Source organism: Zosterops lateralis (assembly GCF_965231275.1).
Source record: "Zosterops lateralis genome assembly, chromosome: 2".
Taxonomy (NCBI): Eukaryota; Metazoa; Chordata; class Aves; order Passeriformes; family Zosteropidae; genus Zosterops; species Zosterops lateralis.
Window position 1 is genome coordinate 43,635,449 of NC_139763.1, and position 23,265 is coordinate 43,658,713.

General features: G+C 36.2%; 1 protein-coding gene across 1 annotated transcript in view; it reads right to left on the reverse strand.

Annotated features, from left to right (window-relative positions):
- The window catches only part of GPC5 (glypican 5), a gene marked incomplete at its 3' end in the record, with an annotated part of 589,849 nt that overhangs the window by 456,711 nt on the left and 109,873 nt on the right, over positions 1-23,265 (reverse strand). Inside the window, exons 4-5 of the mRNA XM_083855586.1 lie at positions 22,349-22,482; positions 18,140-18,265 (exon numbers count right to left, since the gene is read on the reverse strand). Coding sequence (XP_083711712.1) covers positions 18,140-18,265; positions 22,349-22,482 — 260 coding nt within the window. The remainder of the gene's footprint in view (positions 1-18,139; positions 18,266-22,348; positions 22,483-23,265) is intronic.

Below are 23,265 nucleotides of genomic sequence, written 5' to 3' on the forward strand. Positions count from 1 at the left end.
GATTTTCCATTTTGACAGTAATCCCAGCTCCTACAGCCTGATTGAGTGCCTGACCTTCTTTCTTTCCCTTGAACAGGCCTTTTTATAGCTTGTTTCTAGATAGCTACAATGAAGAAGGGGAGCAAAACCTGCAGTTAATCACCTTCTTCTCTAGAGATCAGAAATGGGTCAAGTGTAACTGTTCAGTATCTGAACAAGTAGTGTTAAATAAAAGAATTAATGTCTTTATGTTTCTGCATGTTGATGTGAAAATATGTTTGAAAATTCTTTCAAAAATCAGCCATATCTATGAAATACAGCAGCATAGTTCTTTCTGTTTATCATAGGAGCCTTTATACAAAAATAACACTTGTCATCCCTTGGTGAAAAGCACATGTGAATTATTTGAGTGACTATGCCACTTGTAAAGTCTCAGTCAGTCCTTGCAACAGCTTCAGCATAAATACATTTTTATCTAAACACAAACACAAAAGGAAATACTACAGCTATTGATTGCAAAAGTAGTGCTGTCTGGTTACTATTTACTTAACAAATAACTCTGCCAAACAGAGAGCATATTGCTCAAAAACTTCATTATCTGACACCCCAGCTTTGCAAGTACTTTTGTGTGTGTGTGTGTGGTTACACACATAAGTAGTCCCTCTGATTTCAGCAATACTTCTCTAACTGCATTTACCTTCCAAAATGCCTTTTTCTCGTCTGAATTAAGCAGATGACAAAGTCAAGGGAAAGGAAGCCTGCAAGAAAGATGAATCAGAGGAATTTGGGCAAGGTTTCCTATGCTATAGTGGGAGAAAGGTGGCTGCTTCTCCAAAAGAGCTGCTTAGAGAAGAAGCTTAACTCAGGGCTTCCCAATCACCTTCTGCAGTCTGTCCAGCCCTGGCTGCTGTTTAGGAGATTAGCCTATGAAAAAGCCCACAGTCAGATGCCTAAAGCCCAGGTTAAAACCATGCTCCATTATTCCCAGCGTTTGCAGACCAGGAACTGAAGCACATAATCCACCATGTTGTGGCAGCATTAAAATGTATTTTTTTTAGTCTCTAAATCCACTTCCCTGACTAGACCAGAAATGTAAAGTAGCAAACACGAAAGCTTCATCCCCAAGATATTTTAGACAGAAAAAGGTTCAGCTTTCTTTTTCTCCCTAGGCCAGGCATGCAGAGATTCCAAATTGAGAAACACTTCCCTTCAGCTAGAAAAATATTTCATTATCTGTATTTGTGATGATAGTGGTAGCGTTGCAGTCAAGCCCTCAAAACACTTTCTATAGCCAAGAAGTACTGAAAATCAAACAACTGTGATATAAAAAAGTTACAATATTAGGCAATTTTAATTATTACATGTTGTAGATCCGACAAATTTGCTACTTGGTCTATAATATGCTGTGTTCATACACACACACATATGGGATTGACACAGCTATATAATTTAGTTTTTGTTGGTAAGTATCATGTTAGTTTTCATTTACATACTATGTCACATACTGGCAATGCAATCTGTTTAGTCTGCTTGGAGAATACATTAATGCTGTCAGTTCACAGAATTCACCTTTTTCCTATCCCACATGTGTCAGCACACACACACAAATAATACAGGTGCATAAGTCAAGGTCATTACATTTCTAAAAGAAACTATACTTGTCATTATGCAAAAAATAAAGTCTCAGCAGTTGCCAATTTTGTCATTATTTCTCATGGCTTAAACAATAGTTGTAAACAATTACGTATTTACAATTTTTAACCAGTGTGTAATTTTAGCCAACTGCTCATTTGTTTTGCTGAGGAAATGGTATAAGACAAAACCTTCCCTAACATACAAAATGTGTTTCCCCTCAAAATTTCCAAGAGAATTACAAAAGCCTTTTTGAAAATTGTTCATGTCTTTGAAGACTGATAAAGATTTTGAAGACTTTCCCCCTATTTTCAAAATATTTTCAAATACTGACATTTCCTCTTATAAGCATAGGCAGGCTTTACAGTCTTCAAAATTTATATTTATTTTACTAGGATGCTTGTAATGCACAGGTAAAAGAACAAAAATATTAAGGAGAAACTATTTCATCTGTATTAGTCCCATTTAAAATGTTACCTTATAAATAATGGGCTTCAGTAATCAGTTTTCAGTCCAAAGAAACAAAAAATAATGATGAGTTATATTTTAAATTCCTTCACTAAGCAGTATGTATACTTCAAATCTGAATACATCTGTGTTCAAAAAAGTGACAGCACTTTCCCTAGTCATCCATTACGTGGTGATGAAACTGAAGTGGCCCTGACCGTGTATAATTTATTCAGTGTTCCAACATTTCAAGCAATAGGATAAAACCATCCTGCAGTGTGAGGTTTTTTCCCAGCTCTGAAGTAAACACTAGGGAGTTTAATCCACTGTCAGAGACATTTGCCCTTTCAGAAAGCAATGCAATCTCTAAGACTGCAGAAATGCAAAGCAGCTGTTTCAAAACAAGATGAAGTAAGTCTATTAGTTCACAGAACGACTGCTGCACTCGGTAGTTTTCAGTAGTGGAAGAAAATCAAATCTAACCCACCAAGAGCATTTGGCCACCGGTCTGGGAATCCTCTGCATTTCTTCCTTTTCTCTGTCTATCCCAGAGTACACTATCACATTGTTTATCTGATTTGTCCTCTTTAATTTATTTATTAGTGTTGGACCAGATAACCTTTGGAAACTGCATAACAGAATGAGAGGACTAGGAAATACACTGTCCTCAGACCTCCCCTTTCAAGTTCATGTTTCCTCCAAAAGTCAAAAATTTCTGTGTAATTCTGTGAGATGATCCCTTTGTTCAAGACAATCACATTGGCAGGACTTTGAAATACATCTGCTCATTAAGTATAATAGAAAGATAATGTCAAAACCCTATAAATCAGTAAGCACCTGTAAGATCTTGAAAATTATATGATTTCATACCAACTTTGGTCATAAAAACTGTAATTTTTTAACCAGCACAGCTATAAAAATTGCTGTTATAGCTCCAGCTATTCCAGAACAAATGCCTAATAGATGAACGTTTTTCAGTTTATGTTTAAAGGATCCATTCTGCTGCAGGCATCTTTACACCCATAATACTGAATCCACGCTGAGTGAGTAACTGTACCCAGGGAGCAGAACAAGGAAACCTTAATAACAGGCTCAGCAAGAGATCTCAGTCATTCTGATATCCCTCTGTGCAAGACAGGCTGAGAATGCATAAGGAGCAAAAGCCACAAGTAATTTGTAGCATTTCACAGTTACATTAACACCTCTAATTGTAACTGACAGGGCAATTAAGGCTGAAAAACATCCCAATACACTGCTTTGTACATGATGATTGTCCCACTGACAAAACAGAGCATGTACTCTGTTTGGAGGAAAAGTGTTTCACTTTATTTTCCTCCATTGAAGTACATGTCCCAGTTCATCATGCCTCATTAGTTGTTTGTGTTGCCATAAACATGATTATTTCAAACAATCACAAGCCTTCATATCAAGCACATAATTTAACGATTCCCTTCTCAATACAAGTGTCAACAAGGTTCTTTTTAAAAAAAGAATGATAATTGTTATATAATCCATTAAAATAATGAGTCTTAGAATACTGAACAGGCAATGTAGGCTGAACACAAATACATCACACATTGACCCTCCTTTTTTTTTTTTAAATGAAATCCAGACTATTCACCTCATGTGACCAGGTTTACCAGGTTTTGTACACTGTTTTTCCTACCAGTTTCCCTTCCTCCCACACACATGCACAGCTCCCTGTGGTGAGCCATAACAAGCCTAGTTGTCCAATATTCACAAGCAGCCAAATTATGTAACTACAAATTAATTTCTTTTTTTTTTCTGTCATAACTTGATGCTGAGCACTCAATATCTGCACTACAGATATCTATGGGGGAGAGAATACTTGATTAGATCTATTTTAATCCCAAGAGACTGAATGCCCATTAGTAATCAGGCTGTCTTCACACTGATCTTCAGGCACACCTTACTGCTTAGTTTCATCTAAAAGGAATCCTGTTTATTTGGCCCAAGACTGTTCCACAACATGAACTGAAGTAACCACACATGACAGAGATTTATGTCAAAAGCACATTCCTGATTCAAATTAAAAGGCTGCTGTAGATGCATCTGTATCTGATTCTTCAAGTAGAAAGACACTAAAAAGTCCACAATTTAGAAGGAATGAATCCCTCTCCAGTTTCTGCACACATACTCAGGATTTAAAATGGGTGGGATTTTTTCCTAGTCTGAGAACTTTCCTAAATCTTAGCTGTTGTTTATTTTTCTCTTGATCATTTGTTATATCCATCTGTATATCAAGCAATAATATCGGCCACAGTTTACATACCTTTGATTACAGGATACAATCTTAAAGAATATATAAGAATAAAAATAGTCTGAAGGCTGAATAATGGTGTAACTAGTTCCAGAAATTAAATAAAATAGAATAATAAAATGATTGATCTTAGAAAAATAGTCAGATCTATATCCAAAGTGTGACAGAGGTGAGGTGAGCAGTGGATTTCAGAGTGTCTTCGGTTACCTTGCCCAACCTACACTCTAGACTGAGCATTGAAGGGAAGAAAAAAAGGACATAGCACAAGCCAAAATCGTAATTGCAAATGTCATGGCAACATATGGGCCTTTATGGACCTGAAAAGAAAAGTGAATCCATTAAGAAGACACCAAGATACTGAGAGAGCTGAAGAAACTGACATATAAAGAGAGGATGAATGAATTGTGTTTATTCAGCCTGGTAAAGACCAGGCTGACAGGGGATCTCCCCACACAAATTATAAAAATACCTAAATTATAGGTACAGAAAAGGAGGGTATAATCTTTTCACAAGGATGCACAGTGTCAGAACAAGAGCCAGCATGCACAAGTTGCTCATGGGAAATGCTGTCAAGATATATGAAATGAAAAAGCACCTGAACAGCTGAATATTGGAAGAGGCTGCTATAAAAGTTAGTAAAATATCTGCCATTGAAAATGCTACTTAGCTGGGAAGTGTCATGAATATTGTAATCTATGGCCCTGACTTGTTACAGAACTTGTACCATCAATTCCAGAGGTCTCTTCCTAATGCAAGCTTTTCTGTTTCTGAGACCTGACTTACAACAGAAATTCTACACAGAAGGTAAAAAAAAAAAATAATTTCTTTTTCCCACTGGAATCCTGAAAGCAGCAGTTCATGCATATTTTTACCTTGAAAATGCTAAATAATAGAATGTCCTTTTCATTTTCTATATTCACACTGCAGACAATGAGAAAAATGCAGAGACACAGGTTTCATATCCTCCCAAGTTTCTGCCTTATCTGCTACAACCTGGTCTCATCAGTAAAAGACTGATAAAATGAGAATGCTAATGTTAAGAGGGCTTTAAAGAAGCAGAGTATCTCACAAGAAGTTTTAACACGCTCCACGAGCATTTGTGGGCAGAATCAGCTCTGCCCTCCTCTCCTCTACACTCTTGATAAAGTTTCTAGTGGGAAGAAACTGCAAAATTTAGATACCAGGTAGTAGACTAGATAAGAAGGCTTCTTTTTCTTTCATGAAAATATGAGGGACAACTGAAGACACTGAATTTCTGCTGCTTTTAATCTTTCTAAGGAAAGGAAGCACTCTTTGAGATCGTTTGTTCGGTAACTTGGCTTTTGTCACAGCAATGGCCTACTACAGACTTCCAAAGACAAAGGATTTACCAGATATCTTTCTCTATTTTTAATTGGTCTCCTCTGGACACTCTTGGGGTTGCGGACCAGGGCAAAGTCATGGAAATTCAGGGATTGCTTCTGATATGGAAGCTACTGGTCACTGTCTTCCATCCATATCTCTCTTCCTCAAAGTCAACAGTGCCCTTTTTTTTTTTTTCTGTACTCTAATTTGACCTTCTCTTCCGTCCTCCTTTTGCTAAATGCTCAAAGTATTTCCTTATGATACACTACTTAAATACCAGTGGCTGCCAAAACTTGCCTATATTAGCTTTGTACAGCAATTGCAAACACTTAGATAAAATAAGTACAGAATGAGTCATAAAATTCAGTAATATAAAGTGAAAAACAGGTTTTGAGTTTGGGTGGTTTGTTTTTCTTTCCTCAAAGTTGTGAGCTGCTTGTTTAAACATAGCTAAGGCCAAAAGATGTTTGTGTTAGAAGACATTTTAACAGCACATGGCATAACATAAAGGAAGTCAAAAATAAGGTAATTTTTTTTTTCTAAAATACAAGGCACTGTTGCAAATCACAGCTCTGATCCACTGCCATGCTGATCAGTTTTTATGTTAATGTAAATGGAACTACATTGTTGTTCCATGTTATATGGCATTAGCACACTGGTCAAACACAACAAATATATAGAGAGAAGGGGCAAACACCAGAGCAAGTGAAAACAACAAAAACAATCAATGTTTCCCCAAAAAGACCACCTCCAAGTATTTCCTTGCAGAATAAAGGGCTACTGAGCAGGGGGCAAGAAGTGATCACAGCATCAGCCTGCCAGAGCTCAAGGAGTGTTTGGAAAACACTTTCAGGCACGTGGTGTGATTCTTGGAGTGCCCTGCACAGGACCAGGAGCTGGACTCGATGATCTTTGTGGGTCCCTTCCAACTCAGGACAATCTATGATAAGGCTTCTCACTTTTGGGATTGGACCAGGAGAAGTTACAGTCTTCTCCACTGGGTGGCAACGTAGGATACAGCAACAGCCAGAGCAGCTCTCTCCCCAGGACCACCAAAACAAGGGACTTTTCTCCTGTTGCTGTTTCACTTTGCAATGCTATGAACAGGTAGGGGAAAGAAAAAAAAAAAAAAAAAAAGGCAGCTTTGAATACAGGTAATTGATAATGGGCGAATCAGACTTGGTGCAGTTCAACAAGTATTAATATAGCTTCCCCCATCTTTTTTTTTTTTTCTTTTTGAACATAATAATGTAATGAAATGTAAACTAAAGTTACCCATTAGATGCGCTGGAAACTAATGCCAACTTCTCATAAGTGGTTTTGCACATACATCATAGCTACAGTTCTGCAATTTTTTCATAATGAATGATTTTTCAAGTCATTTGAACCAGTAACAAGAAAATATAAGACATAAATAAGGTTAACCCTCCCCCCCCCCCCAAAGACTGTGTCTCTGATTTCCTTAAAATACAGAATGTATTTTCTCTGACAAAATTCCCTAGAATATAATTACAGTATGTATGTGTACCTCTTAATTGCCAGCAGACAGGCAAAGGGGATGGAGCATTACTGTCACATGCACACAAGCTTAAATGCATAAGCTCAGAATTATTTCAAACACATATAAATGAGAAAAATTAACTTAATACACTGCCTGTTTATCAGGAGATGTTTTTCTAAGGCATGAGTTGGTCTATACCTAGAGAAAGATTTTGTTCTTCTATGAAATGATAATGTATTTTATTCAAGGTCTATTTAATACTTTTGCAAAAAGCGGGGCGGGGGGGGTGGGGGGGTGGGAGGAATGTAAATCCCAAATAGTTAAAACGTTTTGGGGAGTGATGCAATTATTAAAGAAAACTACTCATCTGAACAACTGTAAGATCTTTTTACATATGGCTTCTCTTCATGTATTCTGGTACAATTTGTGTACACAGCTGAGACAAGAGTTTTTCTTGTCGCGAGCATCTGCCTGACTCATCGTGTGTGCTGCACCTACCACTGTGAACTGTTCCAATGGCACTGCTGAAGCATCTGCCACACAGGCACTCTCTACAGAGGAATTCAGAGCCTAGAGGAATCTGAAAGGAAGCAGGGAACAGCAAATCAATGAGCTCTAGCTGGAGTCCAGAAAACTTGGGGTTTTTTTACCTTCTGGTAACATCTAAGGGTGGTGCACAGTGGTGCACTTGTAACTACAGCTCCCTGAGGCACAGAATAAGAGTGACCCATTTCTGTACTTTCCTCTTAGTAGCCGTGAAATATGTTCTGAATTGTCTCTGTATGTTTGTGGTGATTTTCACTTGGGGTAGAGCTGATTTTCCTCACACTGGTTGGTATGGGGCCACGTTTTGGATTTGTGCTACACAGGGTTGATAATATAGAGATGTGTTTGTTATTGCTGAGCAGGGCTCACACAGAGTCGAGGCCTCTTCTGCTTTTCCTACTGCCATGAAGTAGCAAGGAAGTTTGGGGTGCATGGGAAGTTGGGAGGAGACACAGCCACGACAGGGGGCCCAAACTAACCAAAGGGATATTCCAGACCATAGGACATCACGCTCACTATATAGAGTGGGGGGAAGAAGGAGGTAGGGGGGTGTTTGGAGTGATGTAGTTTTGTCTTCCCAAGTCACTTTTATATATGATGGAGCCCTGCTCTCCTGGAGACGGCTGACCACCTGACTGCCCACAGACAGCAGTTAATCAATTCCTTGTTTTGTTTTGCTTTGCTTGTGTGTGTGACTTTTGCTTTCTCTACTAAATGGTCTTTATCTCTCCCCTGAGTTTTCTATCTTTTACCCTTCTGATTCTCTTCCCAATCCTGCTGTTGGGGTGCTGAGCAAGCAGCTGCATGGAATTTGGCTGCTGGCTGGGGTTAAACCATGACAATCTTCCTTAAGGATGCAAATGTTTTACCATCAGACTTACCTGTTCTTGAGGGTAAGATTCAGATGATCTAAGCTATGCAACCACTCTGTGCTGCACACTCCCAAGATTACAGAGGTTAGAAATAGCCACTCCACTAAGTAGGATGTACCTCTTGCCAAGAAATCCAAATCAGATGCCTATGTTTACAGCTATAGATGTCAGTTGCATCTCACCCAAAAAAATGAAGCTGTACACTCAACTTGTTGTATACTTGCTTGTGCGCTTGAATATGGCATTGTCAACATATGAATACAAAAGAATTAAATAAATGGACTGAAACATGAGCTAAATTAATTTTGATTTAAAATTCCTCACAGGTGTCAAGGCAAATAAACAACTTCTGGCTGTTTGATTCAACTCTTTTTCACTATAAATATGTTCCTTTACTAAGCAATTAAAATTACAGAGAAGGAGTAGAGCCTAGTATCAGCTCTTGAACTGAAAAATTCTCATTTGAAAATCTAATTCTCTCTATATTAAAATAGTTATTTGAAATTAAATGATTACTGTGAATCTCTGTGAATACAGTCTGTGCTGTCAAAAGGCTGAAGGGCAGTCTTTCAGAATCAGCTAGTGTTGAGCTTGATCATAGTAAAAACTTTCCTGTACTAGAAATATATGTCATCCAGGGCCACTAATATTTATCTAGACATTCTTGTTCAAAAATGGTTGATAAACCCATAAACCCTATACTGGTTTATGCTGCTTCTCTCCATTAGCTGCTATCTAGCATCCCTGTATCACTCAGTATTTCTCTTCTACCATTCAGAAACTGCAATGTGTTGACTGAAAATGTTTAATGTTTTTCACTGCTAAATGAAACATCCTTATATCAAAAACATTTTTCGGATTTTTTAATTAGTTTTTATTTATTTTAAGCATCTTCTGTTCAAGGATATCAGGATGCACTGCTTATATACTTTTCTTCCTTAAGTAGAATAGAGCAAGTTGTGTTGATGTTTGCATTTAATAATGTTAGCTGTCTGCCATGCTATCTTTGTAGATTCCAGAAATACTTAACTAAACAATGATAAAATGCATTTTTATTAGATGTAACATAGGCTAAGCTTGTTACTTCATCTATAACTGTTGTACTAATGTGTGATTCAGATGTTTTAAAGACATGAGGGTATGAGAGTGAGACATATTAAAATAAGGATTGCTGGGAATCTACTTTATACGGGAACATAAGCATCTCTCAAATATTGTCACTGTTATATTTGCAAAAAGGACATGAACATACCAGGTTTCATAGCACTTTGTAAGAACTGTTTTAAGAACTGTTAATAACAGTTTATAATAACTGTTAGTAAGAACTGAACCGTGCCCAGAGAGATTGTGGAGTCTCCCTCACTGGAGATAATTCCAGAACTACCTGGATGCAATCTTGTGCCATGTGCTCTGCAATTACCCTACTTGAGCAGTGAGGTTGGATCAGACATACTCCTGTGAGTCCCATCCAACCTGACCCATTCTGTGATTCTGTGGCTTAAGACTTAAAACCTGGAGTTCCAGACAGCGTAACACCAAAGAAAAGTTAATCTTCTTTTCATAAACACTCTAAATTCTCTCCAAATCTGTTCCCATCTTTATCTTACATTCAAACTGAAACTTTGAGAAACAACGTGAAACACAAGGTTTGGTGCCTTATTCAAGAGTATGTTCCATTCTTGACCTAAAGTACTGAGAAAGAATTAAACTGATGCTTTGTCTTGCCTAATTATTTTATACAGCTTAGCTCAGTGAGCTCAATACATCACTCTCACCAGAAGACCAGCACTAGCAAAAACAGATCAACAGTGTTATATGATATTACATACAGTATATGCATCAACATGGGTACCTAGTTTTCAAGTGAAATATCTCAAACACTTAGACATAGCTACTCTGGATCAGTCTACCACCTGTAGTATTCATTCCTTATGTATTTTGGTTTTTTGTCTCAGCAAGGATACTTTGCATTAGCTCGAGTTACTAGGTATTTTAAACTTTGATAACAAATTCTACCAGTACCTTCAGACTGATGCCCTTTACAGACAAGTCCTCCTAGGAAGTTCTATCCAACTATTTGGAAGACTAAACTAATTGCATCCTACAAGCGTCCATTTATATCTTCACTGAATAAGAGGCCAAGAGGCCCATTCAGATGTGCATTTCTTCACACAAATACCTCGAGTATACAAGATCAAGAACAACACAAGTTTCAACATGGCAAGCTCTTATTAACATAAGACATGGATGTTTTTAACATGACAGAGACTCACTCCTCAGACTTAGAAGGAGAAGCTGCATCTTATTACGCAGTAGCTGTACGCTAGAATGCAACCCCTCCATCCAAGGGATTTTCTCAAATATGGATAAAGACTTTCAACAGTTTGAAGGAAGGTCCTGCTGGTAGCAGAGATACCTTGTTCTGAAAGACAATCTGTTGTGAGATTGGACTGGCTTTTATGGTTCTTATTTCCTTTCTGTGTCACAAAGGTATAAAAAGCATGTTTTTAGGAAGAATCTGCACAGTCTCCTGTTGCATGAATGCAACAATTTAGTTCAGTTGCTTTGATCTGTTCTTCATAATAACTTCTGATATCTTAGGTGCTACCTGAACATGAAAACCTTTCATTCTTGGATGTGACTATTCACATTAGTAGCTTGACTGGATCATTTACTAAGACTGAAGCATGGCATACATGTGTGTACCTATGTCCTTTTCACTGGGTTTTGCTTCAGTCTTTTTTCAGAGAGTTGTCACAGAAGCACCCATAGCAGGTAGGCATTAACTGAGTTGCCTCATTAAATTTCTGTGTGGGATACTACACTTTAAAAAGTAAAATTCCTTCTGAATTAAACTAGCTTCAGTATGGGTTATTCAATGAACTGAGAAAGAAAAAAAATGAGCCAACATCACTGATTTCTAAATTCACAGTCTTCATTAATGCAGTTTAATTTTCCTGAGAGCCCACATGTGGACTAGTGCTAAAAAACTTTGACCCTAGAAATGCAGTGTTACAATGAAAACAGAACAAAACAGTAATTTTAATGAATATAAGCCAATTTGGGCTTCCAATCATAAAACTCTAAAGGAATACAAGTAGCAGCTGAGCTGCTAAAGATAAGAAACCATAACTTTTATTAAGAAGGACAAAATGATATTTTGAAGTACATGCTCGTAGACTCACAGTTCTAAATGGCAGATTAGTTTTACTTCATTAGAGAGGATATAATGATTCTTTTGACTACAAAAGAAGCAAGAAAAATTCGATACAACTGAAAAGAATAACATTTTTTTCTAGAAAAAATAATGAATGAACTAATTTTTGAATTCATTAATAAAACTATATGAATATCAATTTTTATTCATCTGTATTATATAAATGACAGTAAAAAAATCAATCTGTACACATAAAAATCTATGTAATATTCATCAAAATAGGACGACATAAAGCAAATTTTTCTTATATAAAGACAGACTTTCTGCAAACTTCCACAATTAGACTTGTAGGAAAAATTAGTGGTTTTCACATAAGATTCCCAACCAATTTCCAGACTTTTAAAGGCACCCTGCTTGGGTATCTATGTCAGCTGCAAAAATTTTTAAAAGCAAAACCCTCAGTACAGTCTAAGTTTCAACAGCACACTTTCACAGTCAGTACAGGATGCTCAATGAAAATCTGACCTATAGCTGTCAAGAGAAAAAGTCTTCAGCAGATGTTACAGAATAATACAAAGGTTGAAAGGAACATCTGTAAATGCTGCAGTGCTGAACATCATTACACTGGAGGCTCCTCTCTGGGCTGGTAAAGTTGCAGAGTTTATAGAAAACTGCTGTGGGAATTACAGTGAAAGAGGATCTCATAGACAATATTTCACAACCCAAAATATTGTTTAAATAATTCACTGAGGGCTGCTGCATCAAATTGCCATGGCTAGAGATGATAAATAACTTGGGTTTAGAAATATAGAATGTTTCAGAGTATCACTGTGTGAAAGAAGCCTCATTGTAAAATATCACTAAACTTACTATTTGAAAGAGAACCTGCATCTCTAAGTTAAATTCAGTAAGAGAATTATTTCTTTTATAAGAACTTCAATGGGGCACAAACTTTCTGTCTATTTATTTTTGAACTATGCATCAAAGTCTCCTGCGTGAGTTTTCCTTGGTTTTAATATGAACCCTTATACAAAAAGGAGACAATAGATTTTTATTGCCTCCACTCTTTAATGTTATAAAGTATAGTGAAGTAGTCCTAAATTCACTTGGAAAACCTTTTAAGAGTAATCAGATCACTAATATTAAATTGTGCAGCCTATTTTTCTATGAATGTGTAAAATGAAAGGCCACAATCTTCCAAAATGAAGGCATGATAAGGCAATAATTCAAACTTAGAATATTCTTTGTCATGCCTACCTTTGAACAGTCTTCTGTGACTTTATAAATGCTACAGTTTATTATACATGGTGCTAATAATGTTTTTAATTTTAAAAGTCAATGCAATTTGTAAATTATTACCAACCTAATAGAAATTAATTCACCCACTGTCAGAACCTTTCTATTAGAGCCTCTGCTGTGCATGACAAACAAGTGCAATGATTCTAGGGCAAACACTACACAAAATGATATATTTGCTCAAGCAAACAAAAGGAAAAGTAGAACATTTATTTTGAGGTCATTAAATGCAATATATATTTTGTTGATTTTATGTAATTAAATCCATTCCATCCTGAAGCGACCTGAGATTTATCTAAGCATATACCTAGAACAGATACTACCAATCTCAAAGCAGGAATGACTCTTATTGTTATAACTAATGGCAAAAGAGGGAACAAGTCCTACGATTATTATAAATGAAGGGATCTTATGGCACATCATGTCTTTTCTATGTTGACCCAGAAATACGTACCATAAGCCCCTCTTAAACTGACTCAGTGCTTTGGTATCTGAAAACTTCTGGTTCTCTTGTTGTGCAAAGCTAGTGGTATGAAGACTTTTGAGTTCATGGGAAGACTGAATGCTCACAGTTCTGGATCAGGCATTTGCACATTTCTATATTTTGAGGAAGTAAAAGCTTACAGTTGTTTTTTCTCTATGATCTGGCCCTTGTTGGTAGCAGCCTATTAGTAGGAGCCATAATGGGCTGTTCCTACATTTTAAGTTGCTCAGGCACATCTTTTGCATAGGTGTTGAGTGGTGCCTTTGACAGCAGTATACATCTTCCTTGTTTTAAAAAGTGATGATTCGTTCAAATCAATAGAAATATTGATTTCAATAGAAATCAATTTAATTTCCCTTATATCACAATTTATCTTCTTTTGTTGGGTAAGAACAGGAACAGGACTGTAGTAGGTTCAGAATATTTAAGAATCAAAAGAGAAAATTTTCCCAGCCTAAGAGCTGTGCTAAAGCTAAGCATTTATTTGATGAGAGATGCTTATTATAATCACTTTTTAACAATTTGCTCAGCAATTAAAATCAATCACGCTGTTTAATTTCTCTTAATTTGGATACTTCAAATATGCGCTTTATATGAAACTCTTCCTTCAAAACTTGATTAGATGTTTTTAATAATCTCTTTTAATAATCTCCATTACGCCTGAATCCTTCAACACACAAAATATTAGTATTTTTTTCACTCACATGTATTTTATTTCTGTTAAATCACTGGTCTCAAGATGTAGAGTATATATTATGCTCTCCTCTGTGTATTTTTAATTTATCTCTCTTCACATTCTCTCCAGACTCTCTGGACAACCAAAGCTGTATAAATGTCAGTTAAATCTCTTTATGTTTGTGAAGTGGAACAATCTCACTCTATTTGCATAGCTCCCGTTATTTTAGCTTTAATGCTAAGATGCCACTGAAACTCCAAACTCATATGCTTTGGTAGAGCATAACTTTTTAATTTCAATTCCTCTTTTTCCACTGAACCTAACGAATCCTTTAACATTAAATTCCAGGTACTTCATCACAACACTTGGCTGTGGCTTTGAAAGTGAAGTTAGAATGAAATTAGAATTTCAATTTCATGGTAGACCACTGCAGTCACACAGCTGGGTAAGACAGTAGAGGGGCTTGAAGAGTCCTCTGAGATGTCTTGTCCCTCATGACGTGCTGCAATGACACAGACCTCACCAGAGTGGTTTTGCTCTTGAAAGTCCTGGCCACTACTGATCCTGACAGGCATGGATGCAGGAATGTGGGAATTCTGGTCTGAGGTTTTGATGAAAGCATGAGCCTGTACTGTGTGAAATGCTAGATCCAGAACAATTTCTAGAATTGCAGAATCAAGGCCCATATTTCCATGGCATTGTGACTTGGAAAAAAAAAAAGGCTTAAATCAAAAATGGAACAGCTGAAGCATATGAAATGTAAACTGTTAAGTAAGCTTTCATTTCAATAACACCCTTTTTCATTTTCTGACCTTTTCCCATCCAAGCTTGATAATCTCTTGGATAGCATCAAAGAAGGCAAAGGTTATAAGATTTAATTGATATCCAATATTGTAAGTGTTAAAATCCTTTAAATGCTTCCTTTAGAAAGATCCACAAAAAAGGTAAATGAAGAACTTAAAAGATTTTTTTTCCCCCCATTCATCTGTCTTCTTTCTCCAGGGCTTTTTACTAGTTGCAGCTTCAAACACAGATACAGCAAGCAGTCTAAGCAATCTCCTCAGGATTCTGATACACCAGCAATATATTGTTCATTATATTGTTTTCTCATGTCAAGCCCAAATTTCAGTCATCGGCAGTTAGCTATGGCACATGTTTTTGAAACAGAAGGCAAAAACAGATGGAAAGAATGAACAATCTGAAAACAGATAAAATCTATTTGTCTTTAACTAATTTGAACTAATGTAGACTTTTCTCCATTAGTGCCAGAAACACTGGTGAGATGCATTGATGAATTCATCAATATTGTTATTTATTATTATACTAGTGGAAAGGCGGGGTGAGGGGAGAAAAAAAAGAGTAAAGAGTGATCGTACAGGTTCTTCACTATTTAGAGAGAAAAGCAATGATGCCTGCTCAGTCATTATTGCTCCTAAAATGTCACAGTGTCCTGGAATCATGACAATAGAAGTTAAGCAACACAGGATTTAGATAATCCTAGATTCAGAATCGGAAGGCTAGAGGAGATTTTAAGAAGTTATCCAATTTATCTCCATATCGCTAAGAAGAATCAGCTTTTGCTGCATCATTTCTTAGTGCCTGCCTTGCCTGTTCTTAAAAATCCTTTTTCATGCAGATGCTGGGCAACAAAACTACTTATTCTTGTCCTTGTCACTAGAAAACTCTTGTAAATGTTTAAGCAGAATATATTTTAAATGCCTGCTATGCATCCCAGCCATTATAAAAGCGGACAATAGACAATTCTCCTTAGGTAATCATTTCTGTAATAATAATACTAACAGTAAAAATCCCCTTATCTTGGTCAAAGTGCAGGACAGCTTTTCCTCCTTCAGTTACAAAAGAACAAATATAAAAAAATAAAATTGAACAAAGGGCATTTTGACTGAACAAGAAGGTGAAATGAAAGGACAGAATAGGACAGATCTGATTGCCTTCACAAAGATAATGAAACAGGAGATTTTGTGCCACAATGTATTTAGTGTATAATCAGAGATGTAGGAACTAACCTGCAGGTCTCAGCTCCATATGATAATCTAGAGCAATTCAGTTTCCTGCTCTTCTGGTTTTAATTATCATCCTGTACTTCTATTTTTTAACCCTCAGCTCTTTCAGAAAGATGACACTGACATTTACTGACCAAAATATAAATATATACATATTAATACATATACAAAGACTAAATATTTTAGATATGGAAACTTTTAAGTTGAACTAATACCAAAGTGTTATTCAGTACTTTTAAGATACAGTGCTTTTGTCACACATCGTATCTTTGAGTGGACAGAATAATAAATATATTGTATGTACATATATATCCACATATATTTATAGAAGCATATATATAAGCATACATATAGACCATCTACATATATATATTAGCATATATATTAAATTACTTTTAAAAAATGCTATTAATTTAGAAAATTTAGAGAATGTTTGATTTCTTTATCAGGACCTTAGTGTCTAATCAATCAAAATCAAACAGCATGGTATAATAGTATAAACAAAGTAATAGTATAATCACATAACATGATGATAGATACAGTAGAATAGTACCATATAATATAATAAAGCTTTGAAAATATCAAACATATTCATAGTAAGTATATAAGCAGACAAAAGTAATGATAGAAGAACCTTGTTTTCAGGAAATGTGTAATTACAAGACCCTTCCTTTACATTGTTACTGAAACATTTGGTAGGAATACTTTAAGTAAATCGAGGAATGGTCAGAAAAACAGAAGCAAGGAGGCATAGTTGAGATTAAATCTCAAATACAGTTACCTAAAGAAGGAACACGTCATCTCCAGAAGATTGCTGAAATCCTTGGACAAAGGCTGCCAGTGAGACTGTCAAGGGGGTCAACAACTCACTGGACCTTGGTGCCGCCAAAGCATGAGACTGCCCAAGAAGATACAGAGAAGTGGGCCTGTAGCTGTTTGCTAAAAGGATGCGCAATGAGTTTCCTTAGGTATCAATCAATAAATGACTGCTCCTACCTAACTTATTAGAGATACCCAAAGGTGCATATTGTCCACTCTGTTTGCTACCTCACACTTTGCTAACTCTCCTCACAGCCTTCTTTGATACAACCTTTGATACTACCTACTAATACACACCACATCAATATCATGACTTTTATTACAAATAAGTGCAATGAAGTTTTCAATATTTTGATCTCTGTCATCAGGATGGGAAGGATTTCCTGCTCAGAGAAATACTTGTTTTGGTGATCAAAGCAATATACACAGAGATCAGCTCTCTGAAGTCTTTCTGCCATCCAAAAATTCTGGTGTTTTATAAGCTGTGTAATATATTGACTCCAGAGACACACATCTAGAACTGTAGCAGTTTATTATCTCTTCTTTGCCACTGCTGCTGAATGATGCCTCCCAAGATGCTGCATATATAAAAAAATGTGTTTCACTTCTAAAATGTTTTATCTTCATGTTTAACTTTCAGTTATCTCATGGGAAGCCATATATATTATGAGATTACTTCACACTTCACAGCCAGAGAAGGGGTTGTTGAGTCTGTTACCACACACGGCATTAAAAGGAGCATTTTATAAAGACCAAGCTCAAACAAAAATCCATATTCTTTTTGTCCAACTGTATTTTGTAAATGCTATTCCAGCTTCTTTTCCAGTACATGTTTAAGTGCTGCAAGTTTGCAGGAAAAATGTCTGAAGAACACTGGAATTATTTTTTTCCTAAACAGACACGTAGGGAGATTTTATTTACTGTGTACAGGTGAAGCCTGAGAGAAGGGAACCCATGCTTATTTATTTTTCAAATTAATCCTGACAGACACAGGGAACCACCATACTTGACTGGAACAGAAGATGTTTTAGCTAAACATGACTTACAACATAAAAAAGACAAAAGTGAGCCAGAAATCTACCTTCTTACGACATCCTCTCCATTCCAACACGGGAGTCCCTCGGCAGCCGCCAGCTCATTCCCGCACAGCTGATCCGCCAGGCCGCCGTAAAAGGCTCTGTAGAGCCGGAGCTGGCTGATAAATTCCCTGCACACGGGAGATAACTGTCAGTGTCAACCAACAACATTAACCCATCTTGCTGTTGTGCACTGCTAAAAGACAAGGAATGTGTTTATTCCATTACTATCCACTGGCTCCAGTGATATTTTAAATAGACCTGTCAATAGATGAGTTTGATTCTTTTAGATACATTTCATTAGTTTACAAAGTTGATACTCCCACTGGTCAAATTAAAAAAACCCCAAAAACTTACTTTATATATGCTCTGGAACAGGAACTATCTTTTTTCAACCTGAAATTTTCTTGCATTGTAGTGATACAGTTTGCAATCCTATAGTTGGAGAAACAGATGAACAAATGCTCCAAAAAAAAAGCGCAGCGAATAAAAAAATAGGTGCATAAAAATAAGTATCCTGTTTTTCAAAAATGCTGACAAGAAGTCCCCGCATACCATTACAAATACTACAAAAATATTTTTTTAAGTTATGCAGCAACTTAATATTTAGGTAAAACGGGTTTAAGATGTAGGTTTTAAGTATTTAGTAAAGACTTAAATAACTGTCTGAAGGACTATCAGTTCTACCATGTGCTGTGCTAGCAGATTACAAATTATGTACTGTTATTTTAAGTAATTTTCAAGATGCCCAGAAGTAATAATAACATTTTGTACTTAATTCAAAATAAATTAATTACTTTTTAGTTCTTGTGCTCTCAACAGAACTGTGATATTTAATATAAATTGTTTGTTTATGTATTGAAAATCTCTTCCTGGGAGAACCTTTCCTACTGGGAAAAATTAAAATACTTATTCATTCTGGAATGGGACATGACACATTATTGAGTTATCTGTGACCTGCAGGCACACCGAAAACCCCCACCAAAAGTTGTACTCATTGCTCTTTAACCCAGCCAGCTCCACTTTATGTTAACTTCTTTTATAGTGTCTGGAGTTGTGAAAAAATGCCAGAAATAGTATATACATTTCCCTGTATTTAGTCACCACAGGACAAAAATGCTACAGAGAATTTAATTTTTCAGTATTGTTTACTTCAAATTAAAACAGATCAAACATCAGTGATTTATACAGTCCATCATTTAAAAAGCCAAATGTAAATGAATTACACGAAATGTCTTTCATGTAATAGGGCAAGTATTTTACACAAACTACAGCGGTTTTGATTTACTTTGTCTATTAAACGTGATGTGAGTGCCCTACTAATTCTAAACTGCAGTTTTGAAAAATCCCATGTAGGGTCAATTTTGACTATGCATCATGTAATTGCCTATGCACATTAAGTTTTAAATATGATTCATCCACACTCTCCTAGCCATGAACAGTCATATCTTTTATTTCTCCGCACCTAAAATTGAATCCAGTGTGCACAGTGGGTTTGCAATTTCCCTCCAAATGTCATTGAGTGGATTGATTTTGATTTTGTCTATCCTTTATGTTTACATTCAGGGTGAAAAATAGAGAGTCCTCTCAAAGTGAACAGTTGGAATTTCTTCTGAAGAAGAAATAAAAATAAATAAATATAGCTGTCATAATATCTTGTCAGAAACTGCATTCTAACAGAAAGGTCACTCAGTTTATTAGTAAATTCATCCTGAGGCAAAGCTAAATTTAATAGAGAAGTAATAACTGATTTCAGGCCCCGTTGATGTCTGACCAAAGTAGTTAGAAGGGCAAATGGTATGAATGTCAATTTTCACATGATCATCCTTTAGACCAGATAGCATGTAATTATAGGCAGCTGAGCACAAATGTGAAATTACAGCCAGTGGAAGCTGAAGATACTTTTAATCTGTTTATCCAGAAATGTTCTTATTTATTTATTTATTTATTTTACATTTTCATTCTCTGTACCAGACACTGTCTACAACTATGAAGTTCTGGAGAAAAAGGCATTACATACTTTCAAATTTGTAGGTTGCTATGGAAGAGTTTGCTTAGATTTTTTAAAATTCATCTAACAATTTTTTGGCATCAAAAAAACAGGGAAATTTTATTTTCTTCTTGTACCAAATAGTACCAGAGAATACCAGCTTAGATCCAATGATAAAAATAATTGAGGAAAGTTCAGGTAGCAGCAGCCGAACATGTACTTTAAAATGTAAACTTTAACCTGGACATGCATTTGGAAAACGGAAGTGCCACAGGAGGTAAATAAGATGGAGTTAGAGATGATGAGTTCCTTAAGAGCAGGCTGCAAGCACTTGCTGAAGACACACTTCCACGTGAGGTTCTTACAGTTGCTATGGGAATATAAAGTGAAATGGAAAGTGATTGTGACTAACAAGGAAGGAGGTGATCCAGGTGTTACCAGCAACTGCAGATAACACCTGATAGGAAGTTGTTAAACTGAAATCTGCATCAGTGGATTTCAAACTTTCTTTCCCTTCCTCTTTTTCGTGCAGAGTTTGCATGTCATGAAGTGTCTCCAGAATCTTAGGCAGGGGAAGGGAAGGGAAGGGAAGACAATGTTGCTTTGTGTTGCCCACTGCCTCTCATGCCCCTCAAACTCTTTGAGGTGATCTCCCTGAAGTCAGTCCAGTGTTCTGTGCTTTGAAACATGGAACAGTACTAGTTTAAGTGATATTTTAGAATATGATATTGTGTTTGCAGAGTGTTAGCAATCAGAAAGCATCAAGAACTTGCTTAGCTAAATGTAACTGAGAAACATGCACCTGTGTAATGGGTATTCCCTGAAAAACTTCTGCACTGGCTAGAGAAAATTTCCTTTTTGCATATCCTTCTGTCACCACAATGTTTTCAAAACCCTGTATTTATATTTTGGAAATTTTTTCTCCACTTTTTAGTAACTGAGGGTCCTTACAGTGAGAAGAATCGTTTGCCTTTGAAGCTCAGAGGCACTTTTTCTTCTCCAGACATCAGGAGTGAGCAATTATTCCCCATAATTCTCTCACTTCTGTTTCCTTCTGCACTACAAAGTGAAATAAGACGAAAAAGAGGACAAAGAAAACTTCTCTGAACACTATAACAGAAATGAAATTTCTGATTTTAACTCTGTACTTCATTTGCATAATAGAGCCTTTAATCTTAACTGCAACACTCCTAATGCTTTACACTGCTGTCACTACTTAGGTTAATTAAAAACCTGATTAACTTGTCTAAATACAGATTGGCCTTAGAGATTCCTTCAGCTACCTAAGACATCTGCAGAAAGCTGGGTGCTATCACAGAATCTGGTGATTTGGAAGGGACTCTCAAGAATCTTTGAGTCCAACTCTTAGCCCTGCACAGGACCATCTTCAAGAGTCTCACAATGTACCTGAGAGTATGTTCCAAACACTTCTTCAACTCTGTCAGGCTTGAACAACTGATGGGACACCTGCATCCTTCTTGGCAGAAGAAGATTAGCTGGGACAGCCCAGCTTTGAATGGCACTGGATGCTTGCAGATGTGTGGGCAGCTAAAATGACTTCTACTTTCCACAGACTGTAATGGCAGCTCAAAGATCTAAATCATACAGTTACGCAAAGTTCACCCTGAAAAGTTCACCCAGGTTCAAATGAAATCTCCAAGCCTCTGCAGTCACTTCAATTCACTATATACCAGCAAAAGAGCCAGAGGGAAAAAAAACCAAAAACAGCCAGTCTTGCTTGAACAAGGCTTTCAAGACTTAGTCCCAAATGCTAAGTTGTCTCTTTTTTTACAGCAGAAAGGTATGTAAGAAAAGTCATTCATTTTTTTTCTGTCTTATCAGCCTGTACAAATAGTTTTCTGTAAAAAGCTACAGTCGCTTTTGGTCAGATTTAATAATGCCTGCTGATATGTAAAGCTAAATGTAATTTAAAAATTACACATAAGAGGTAACACTCAAATTCTGTCAATGTTATCCGCCCTCCTTAATATTTCAAACCACACCAAATAACTGGTCATATGTCCATTACTTCTGAAAACAAAATCTAGTCATGAAATTACCCTTTCTAAAATGTAACAGAGTAGACTATATTGCTAAAATGTTTCACTCTTTGGAGACTTTATTCTCTAATAATGCACACTACTGCATCGAGGATAATCTACTCTGTTGCAAAATTAATGGCTTACTTTATGCTTTCTTTCTGGCTTTAAAATTAATGTCTTACTTTCTTCTGTTGGCAAATGTTTCTTCACTGTCTCTGGAGAACATCTTCAACCCTTGATTATCTTTGTTCTGATCAAAGGAGCAACCTGGAGACTGTTTAGGCTTTCTTACAGGAGGACCACATATCTTATTAACCTAAAAGGAAAAAAAGCCACAAGAAGAAGGAAAAAACACACATAAGCAGTAATTGTTATGTATCTCTCAATTCAGTTTCACTACATTTTAAAAAGAAAGAAAGAAAGACTAAGCTACAAAAAGCATAATTATAATACTGTGTAACACTGTATCCATAATACATGCAGCAAACAGATAATTAGTCATTCTATAGTAGAAAAGAATAGTAAAAGCATTCCTTTTTAAGGGATACCAAGTGTATAAAGAGTTGTGGCATTTTTTCTCCTATAAGGAAGTGTATTTTTTATGTAGACAGTATCAGTAACCTCAGAGAATATGATGTGTTGTGAACAGCAGCATATTTTCATTTTTCCTGTAATATATCCCAATCACATTTTAAATATGCATTGAACTTTGTGCTTTCTTTCAGAGTTGATGAATTATTATGGCAGGTTCAGCCCAGTTACACAAAGATAGAGTGAACACTTAGCATGGTGGAAACTTTCGTTACAACATTGGAAGACGTTAAGGCAACAACCCAAGATGTAACTTTATATGGTATCTGACCACAGATATTGAAAATATCAAGGAATTTTATGTCCACCTTTCTGATCTAGAAGTCAATAGATAAAAATTCACGAGGTCTCATTTTCTTCTTTGTAAAATGTGATACTGAGCATTTTGTATGACATAGGACATCAATTCACATTCATAGCTTATTACTCTTCCTAGCCATTGAATAAAAATAATTACAAATATATACATATTTATTCCATAAGAGATAGTTATGCTTGGAATCACTTG